This window comes from Pecten maximus, chromosome 9 (assembly GCF_902652985.1).
Source record: "Pecten maximus chromosome 9, xPecMax1.1, whole genome shotgun sequence".
NCBI lineage: Eukaryota > Metazoa > Mollusca > Bivalvia > Pectinida > Pectinidae > Pecten > Pecten maximus.
The window spans coordinates 26048804-26058211 of NC_047023.1; the positions used below are offsets into that span (position 1 = coordinate 26048804).

General features: G+C 34.5%; 1 protein-coding gene across 1 annotated transcript; it reads left to right on the forward strand.

The window, feature by feature from the left end:
- Nucleotides 1-376: 376 nt before the first annotated feature.
- LOC117333948 lies at nucleotides 377-7309 on the forward strand. The gene is made up of 5 exons (XM_033893366.1): nucleotides 377-625; nucleotides 4874-5030; nucleotides 5476-5618; nucleotides 6590-6788; nucleotides 7232-7309. The coding sequence occupies exons 1-5, from the start codon at nucleotides 378-380 to the stop codon at nucleotides 7307-7309; spliced, it is 825 nt and encodes a 274-aa protein (XP_033749257.1). The 5' UTR covers nucleotide 377.
- The last annotated feature ends 2099 nt before the right edge of the window (nucleotides 7310-9408 follow it).

The following is a 9408-nucleotide window of genomic DNA, read 5'->3' on the forward strand; positions in this document are numbered from 1 at the left end:
ACCCTCCCCCATGTGATAGTCACTATGACATTTACAAATTTAGATTGGGCAGAGGTCAGATAACTTGGGTAAAATGCCCCCCCCCCCCCCCCCCCCCCCTTCAATTATTTTTTCTTTCTTTCAACCTAAAATTACTTCAGAATGTTTTATTATATCGGAATGTAATAAAATATTTAAATCATACTAATATGAAATTTTGACTATTGGTAATTCTAGAGTGACTGTACAGATACAAAAATGGTGGCTGGAGTGATTTAGAGGGCAATGATGAAATGACCACCTATTCAATTTTTTTCCACTTAAACTCAGAGGTACATAAGAAATAGCCTATTTTCAAATGTACAACAACAAAACAATTTTTGTTCTTCAGATTCAAAATGGCTGACCTTGGTGACATTATTCAGAAGTATGATTTTCTGAATGCCACTGCTGAGGATGAATCTGCCCTATCGGATGACATACATGATGTTCGGAGAGAATTGAATGAGACTGGTACCTACGAAAAATGCCAGCGATGTGTGTCAATACTACAGGAGAAAAATTGTCACAAGGGATTCCCATTGCATCTAACACCAGCCTGCTGGATGTCAGTCACAAGTATTATATGTCTCAAAGACATAATTCAGTAAGTTGTCTCCCTTGCATGATTTTGTTGGTATATTTTAGGCATAGAAAAACAACAGAGAATAACAACATTATAATGAACCTGTATGTCTACTTCATAATCCAATAAAACAAGGCAAAATATGAGCAAAAGAGAGATTTGGATGGAAACCTTTGAAAGTTCTGAAACGGGATTCTGCTTCATCAACAACACCCGACAAGTCTAGGTCAAATATCTGGGGTTATAGTCACATTCTCAAAGGGGGAAATGTGACAATGGAATCACTATCAACAGGCATTGAATACATCTGACATAATATCACAAAAACAAATAGAATATTTCCAAATGAAAGCATACTATTAGCCATAAAACTTTTCCATGTTCTTTGTCAGCCTGCATGTTCTGTCAGGAAAGCATTCATTTTCATGAGTTTCATTGAAAATACACAGGAGGCCCTCATTAAGTCAGCAAAGGTTCCCATTTATAAATTTTCCATAAAGTGAATAATTTTGTTTTGACCAGAGTCTTATGCTCTTAGGGTACAAGGTTACAGTCAAACCTTTCTATAAAGGGCAGTGAATAGAGGTCTTTATGAACAGGCTATTGTAAGTTAAACCTTTCTATAAAGGGCAGTGAATAGAGGTCTTTATGAACAGGTTATTGTAAGTTAAACCTTTCTATAAAGGGCAGTGAAGTGTGCAGTAATAGTGATCTTTATAAACAAGTTAATATAAGTAAACCTTTTTTTATAAAGGGCAGTGAAGCATACAGTAATGGTCTTTTCTTGGTCTCCAGTTGTGCCCAAACAATATTGCTGACAGGCAGCTTCAATTGAAGTTTGTTATCGCTTTTTCTTGAAAAACACTGACAAATATCTCTTAATATATTCGTCCCTGGTTTTGCCTATTCAATTTTGTGGTAGTCTAATCGAAGATAAAAAAAGAGAAATGGCTGACAGGCAACCATCTTGGATTTCAACTGTTAAAGTTAATTTTTCTCAAAGTTGTTCTTAGATCTTTCTTAGATTTCATATGACGGTTTTTCTTGTTATCAGATTATTAGGAGTAAAAGAGGTAAGATGGAAAAAGTAGAGAAGAGATCTGTCTTAAATAGAACCAATAAAGATCAGTCTGACATAGGACCAATAAAGATCAGTCTGACATAAAACCAATAAAGATCAGTCTTACATAGAACCAATAAAGATCATTCTTACATAGAACCAATAAAGATCAGTCTGACATAGAACCAATAAAGATCAGTCTGACGTAGAACCAATAAAGATCAGTCTTGCATAGAACCACTAAAGATCAGTCTTACATAGAACCAATAAAGATCAGACTTACATAGAACCAATAAAGATCAGTCTTACAAAGAACCAATAAAGAGCAGTCTTACAAAGAACCAATAAAGATCAGTCTGACAAAGAACCAATAAAGATCAGTCTTACATAGAACCAATAAAGATCAGTCTTGCATAGAACCAATAAAGATCAGTCTGACATAGAACCAATAAAGATCAGTCTGATATAGAACCAATAAAGATCAGTCTTACAAAGAACCAAGAAAGATCAGTCTGACAAAGAACCAATAAAGATCAGTCTGACATAGAACCAATAAAGATCATTCTTACATAGAACCAATAAAGATCAGTCTTACATAGAACCAATAAAGATCAGTCTGACAAAGAACCAACACAGATCAGTCTTACATAGAACCAATAAAGATCGGTCTGACAAAGAACCAATACAGATAAGTCTTACTTAGAACCAATAAAGATCAGTCTTACAAAGAACCAATAAAGATCAGTCTTACATAGAACCAATCAAGATCAGTCTGACATGGAACCAATAAAGATCAGTCTGACATGGAACCAATCAAGATCAGTCTGACATGGAACCAATCAAGATCAGTCTGACATAGAACCAATAAAGATCAGTCTGACATGGAACCAATCAAGATCAGTCTGACAAAGAACCAATACAGATCGGTCTGACATAGGACCAATAAAGATCAGTCTGTCATAGAACCAATAAAGATCAGTCTGACAAAGAACCAATAAAGATCAGTCTGACATAGAACCAATAAAGATCAGTCTGACATAGAACCAATAAAGATCAGTCTGACATAGAACCAATAAAGATCAGTCTGACATGGAACCAATCAAGATCAGTCTGACATGGAACCAATAAAGATCAGTCTGACATGGAACCAATCAAGATCAGTCTGACATGGAACCAATAAAGATCAGTCTGACATGGAACCAATCAAGATCAGTCTGACAAAGAACCAATACAGATCAGTCTGACATAGGACCAATAAAGATCAGTCTGACATAGAACCAATAAAGATCAGTCTGACATAGAACCAATAAAGATCAGTCTGACATGGAACCAATCAAGATCAGTCTGACATGGAACCAATCAAGATCAGTCTGACATAGAACCAATAAAGATCAGTCTGACATAGAACCAATAAAGATCAGTCTGACATGGAACCAATCAAGATCAGTCTGACATGGAACCAATAAAGATCAGTCTGACATAGAACCAATAAAGATCAGTCTGACATGGAACCAATAAAGATCAGTCTGACATGGAACCAATAAAGATCAGTCTGACATGGAACCAATGAAGATCAGTCTGACAAAGAACCAATACAGATCAGTCTGACATAGGACCAATAAAGATCAGTCTGTCATAGAACCAATAAAGATCAGTCTGACATAGAACCAATAAAGATCAGTCTGACAAAGAACCAATAAAGATCAGTCTGACATAGAACCAATAAAGATCAGTCTGACAAAGAACCAATAAAGATCAGTCTGACATAGAACCAATAAAGATCAGTCTGACATAGAACCAATAAAGACCAGTCTGACATAGAACCAATAAAGATCAGTCTGACATAGAACCAATAAAGATCAGTCTGATGTAGAAACAATAAAGATCAGTCTTGCATAGAACCAATAAAGATCAGTCTGACATAGAACCAATAAAGATCAGTCTGACATGGAACCAATAAAGATCAGTCTGACATAGAACCAATAAAGATCAGTCTGACATAGAACCAATAAAGATCTGTCTTACATAGAACCAATAAAGATCAGTCTGACATAGAACCAATAAAGATCAGTCTTACATAGAACAATAAAGATAAGTCTTATATAAAACCAATAAAGATCAGTCTTACATAGAACCAATAAAGATAAGTCTTATATAGAACCAATAACGATCAGTCTTACATAGAACCAATAAAGATCTGTCTTACATAGAACCAATAAAGATCAGTCTGACGTAGAAACAATAAAGATCAGTCTTGCATAGAACCAATAAAGATCAGTCTTACATAGAACCAATAAAGATCAGTCTTATATAGAACCAATAAAGATCAGTCTGACGTAGAACCAATAAAGATCAGTCTTACATAGAACCAATAAAGATCAGTCTTACATAGAACCAATAAAGATCAGTCTTACATAGAACCAATAAAGATCTGTCTTACATAGAACCAATAAAGATCAGTCTGACATAGAACCAATAAAGATCAGTCTTACATAGAACAATAAAGATAAGTCTTATATAAAACCAATAAAGATCAGTCTTACATAGAACCAATAAAGATAAGTCTTATATAGAACCAATAACGATCAGTCTTACATAGAACCAATAAAGATCTGTCTTACATAGAACCAATAAAGATCAGTCTGACGTAGAAACAATAAAGATCAGTCTTGCATAGAACCAATAAAGATCAGTCTTACATAGACCCAATAAAGATCAGTCTTACATAGAACCAATAAAGATCAGTCTGACGTAGAACCAATAACGATCAGTCTTACATAGACCCAATAAAGATCAGTCTTATATAGAACCAATAAAGATCAGTCTTATATAGAACCAATAAAGATCAGTTTTATATAGAACCAATAAAGATCAGTCTTATATAGAACCAATAAAGATCTGTCTTATATAGAACCAATAAAGATCTGTCTTATAAAGAACAAATACAGTCATTCAGATCAGTCTTACATAGAACCAATAAAGATCAGTCTTATATAGAACCAATAAGGTTCATTCGATGGTGGGTACCAATATCCCTCTTCGATCTCTTGTTCAATAATAAAAAGATTCAACGACATGTGTTCATATAATATTATACTCGTTTTGAGTTTGTTTTCTTGTGTCGGTCGTGCAATGTTGGCATATAAAACTGTGTTGGATCCTCTAGAGCAATAACATGGAGCATTAAAAAATATTCATTCAAATTTCAGAGCCTGTGTTGAAGATGGGAGAATGACTTTAGAACAAAGTAACAAAATGATGTTTGAATTTTTCCTAGCCTGTTTGGAAACAGGGCCATCGACATCACATGGTTCCGAGTTCATACCCTATGTCCTGAGTGTTAATGAACTAGATGAATATCTTGGTGTAAGTATGACTGTGTTCATATTTTTTCATAATGATTCTAGATTATCATTGACAATGCCGCCATCACCTGGCAAATAATAAAGAAAAATATATTGATTTGATACAAGTTGTTCTTTAAAAAATTGCTGTTTTCATTTACAGTTGTGTTCTAATACACATCCAATACAAAAAAATATTACACTATAATGTAAATTCACTTTTGAAGAAAAACGATAGCCCTATTGTTGTAGATTGTAGCTTGTGTCAGATACAGATTGTATTAACCTCAGACTGCATCCTCTTTTAGTATGTTTTTCTTGGGTTTATAAATCCATGTATTTACCTCATTCAATGACCATTATAGGCAATACGAAGAATAAAGTGGTTTTGTTCTTTTATTTCCAACATTAAAAATTACCTGTAAGCTGCTCTTGTCTTGTTCATGTGGATGTTTTTCTTTCTGTAGACTCTGATGGGTGATGACTTGAATCGAGTGTTGGACACGATCGCAAACTTGGAACACACCCCAGAACAGCCACATATTGAACTTCGTGAACAGGCCACCAATTGGGGTCGGCAAATGATTTCTTTTCTCAAAGACATTGTCAAGTAAGAAATTCAATACAAAGTGTTTCTGATTATTTTTCGACATTTTGATTGTAGTTTTAATATGTACCTAACATAGAGATGAGTAATTCTAATTTACTTGCTTTGATTTCTATATTTCATTCCTATTTGTGAAATTCTGAAATTCTCCAAATCTTTATTTAGTATGTTTTTATGCAACGATATCAAATCCCGCTATTGACCTCTGTTCCAAATTTACTTCTTAATTTTACACTTTTGCTGCATAAAAATAATCCAAATTTCCACAGAGTTATAATTTTCCCCAAACATTTCACAAAAACACTGGAGAAAATACAATTCAATTTCCTCATTGATGAATTTTGGCCCACACGGGACAGCAAAGATTACATATACATTCATAAACAGAGAGTTGAAGTCGAGCCTTGACAAAGACAGGGTGATTGACATGATTATTGATATTATATCTAGCACATGTACATTCTATGTATAAAATAGATTATGATCAGATATAATTTAATCATACTTATACATTGTATGTAGTATCTTTGATTATAGTAACCCTGTTTTGATGTTTGAATTTAGACTGATATTTTGAAAATATTTATTTTTTCATTGTTCATCAACCATAAACATTTGTCTGGGGGTTCATGGGCTGAGAAATTCGGGCACTTTATGGTACAGGTGTGAAATAATCTCTATTATTACTGAATTTGTTTGTAGCTCACACTACTGTTCAGAGAGCAGGAAGTCATATTAACAGAGGAGATTAAACCATGACTCCTCCAAAACAGCTCTATCTATTGGCTTTTGGGGAAGATGATTAGCCACGTTCCCCAATGAAATGATTTTATGTCAAAGCCAAATTCCAAAAATAGTAAAAAGAGTACTAGTCTGCTTCATAATCTGCTGCATACAACTAACCAAGCAAACAATATTTGTTATATGTATTATTAAATTGGTAAAATGAATTGTTTGGGTTGTTTTAATTTTAGAAAGAAAAATAAAGAAAGACTCAAAGATCCTGCAGTTCATGAAGCAATGGCGGACTTACACCTAGCTTTGAACAAGAAGATGGTGGAATACCCTCAGGAATTTTCCAATTTCATCACGAGTATGATGAATGTCATCAAGGATGGTTATGGAGGAAGTTTGCATCAGGAAACAACCAAAGGCAAAGGAAAAAAGGAAAAGGTATGATTTATGGTCTGAAAGATCTTACATAGTCACTTTTCATATTTCACAAACTGTGAATTATCTCCCATTGATTGCTCTTTTGACAAGGAAGATGATTTTTGTTTCTCCAAGAAAAAAGGATTTTTTACCTGAGCAACAAAATTACATGTGGAAATTTATATGAAAGGAACATTAACGCTGTTCCCCCTACATTAACGCTGTTCCCCCTACATGCTCGATATTGCTGAAGGGGCTGCAATAGCTTAGTCACTTAGAATGCCAGCCATGTAACTCCAAGTGAAGATCAAAGGGGCATGGTTCGATGCTCCCTACCCATGTCGGTGGGAAGCTGAGAAACGGGTTGGTCTGTGCTGTCGTGTTTGTGTTCTTCAAGGACAAGACATTTTATCCTAAATGCTCTTGATGCCATGCAGCAGGCCTCCCGTATGTTGTTCACTTAGGTGGTCACCAACTGCTACCAGGAGACCCTGCCTCAAAATCACCCTGGCTGTTCAGGAGGGGATAAACCTAGCAAATGAAAATAAATAAACCCCCACATGCATTATTTTGTGATATTTGTGGTATTATGGAACAGTTTAAAAAGAAACGTTTGTATGAGTATGTAACTTACACGCGAGTAATTTACCTATCAAAATGGCGACATTAAAGCATGCAGAGGTAGCAGATTTACAGGATTGTGTTTTCTAGTCAATAATGCGGTAGTTTTACAAATAAAACAGAATAATAATGTACTGTTATATGTTCAGTAGTAGTTTGTATACTTATACATAGAACCTGTATATCATATAACCTGTATATCATATCTACATGTACACATGTTAGCTAATTTGCCAGTAATTAGTTAAACCTCGGTTCTCTAAATTAAATTATTTTTGTGTAGTTCTAATTAATGTGCTATTTACATGTAGATTTCAGGTCACAAACCCCATAACCATATTAAGTCAGGGGAAATCTATCTGTCAGGGCGATGCACATTATAATTGATATAAAAGAAAAGCATTAAGTTCATACCATTGTCACTCCTTCCCGTGCTTTGCACGGACACATCACTCCATCCTGTGCTTTACACGGACACATCACTCCATCCCGTGCTTTACACGGACACATCACTCCATCCCGTGCTTTACACGGACACATCACTCCATCCCATGCTTTACACGGACACGTCGCTCCTCCCGTATTTGTATGGATACAACATCTACCTACATCAATAAAGAGGAACCAACAATCTACGACTTCGTCATTATTCTACAACTACAACTCTACAAAATCCACAACTACAAAATACACTAAGAATGATTATATATATATATATATATATATATATATATATATGGGGCAAAGAAGTAATTCAAACAGTGTAAACAATAAGGTTTGTTAAATTTTCGAGGCAATCCGCCCCTTTATCAAAACACAAAAAATCACAAATACAATCACATAATATATATAAGAAGTACTGGAAATACAATAAAATACTATAAGAATAATGTTGTAGTAACTGGAGAAACCACAATGAACCCTTCGGCAAACGTGGGCCGAAGGCGGATACTAGCGTGACTGCATCATGTTCAAACACTAGAACGCTATGAGACCAACGGCAGAGATATTTTGAATTCCCCCGCACGTGAAAGTATTCCGAAGAGTTCAAAGACGATTCGTCCCTAAACACTGCTAGTGGACGACATTGCATTTATATAAAAATGTCGTCCACTAGCAGTGTTTAGGGACGAATCGTCTTTGAACTCTTCGGAATACTTTCACGTGCAGGGGAATTCAAAATATCTCTGCCGTTGGTCGCATAGCGTTCTAGTGTTTGAACATGATGCAGTCACGCTAGTATCCGCCTTCGGCCCACATTTGCCGAAGGGTTCATTGTGGTTTCTCCAGTTACTAAAACATTATTCTTATTGTATTTTATTGTATTTCCAGTACTTCTTATATATATTATGTGATTGTATTTGTGATTTTTTGTGTTTTGATAAAGGGGCGGATTGCCTCGAAAATTTAACAAACCTCATTGTTTACACTGTTTGAATTACTTCTTTGCCCCATATAATCATTACAAGTAATTCGTATCCTCCATACATTTATGTGAGGATCCAGTGTTATCTGGATTATACTGTTCATATTACTTCTTTGACCCTTATATATATATATATATATAAAAGAGCATGTTCTATCAGCCACATTACACAATGAGATAATATGAAATCGTGATGAACACATTCATTCTATACGATTGCACGATTTAATGTATTGGGACGAAACTGCATCTGAGGTATACTTCATGTATTGATAAGCGAATTTTTATTAAGCGTATGAAAAAGTGTAATTGTTGCAATTAAATATACACCAATATTATGTATTGCTACATGTATGCATATGTATGGAAGAAAATAAAAAAATTCCAAAACAAAAAAAAAGAATGATTATACTTTAATAATATCAATCTCTATAACAAGTCCAATGTAATAATATCAATCTCTATTACAAGTCCAATGTATCAACATTGTCTTGTGAAACTTGAGAGATGATATCTTTAAGTTTTAAGTGGGAAAGCTTAACTGGGAAATAATAAAATCTTTTTTTAAGTTGTGTGGTTGATTTAATACAATGA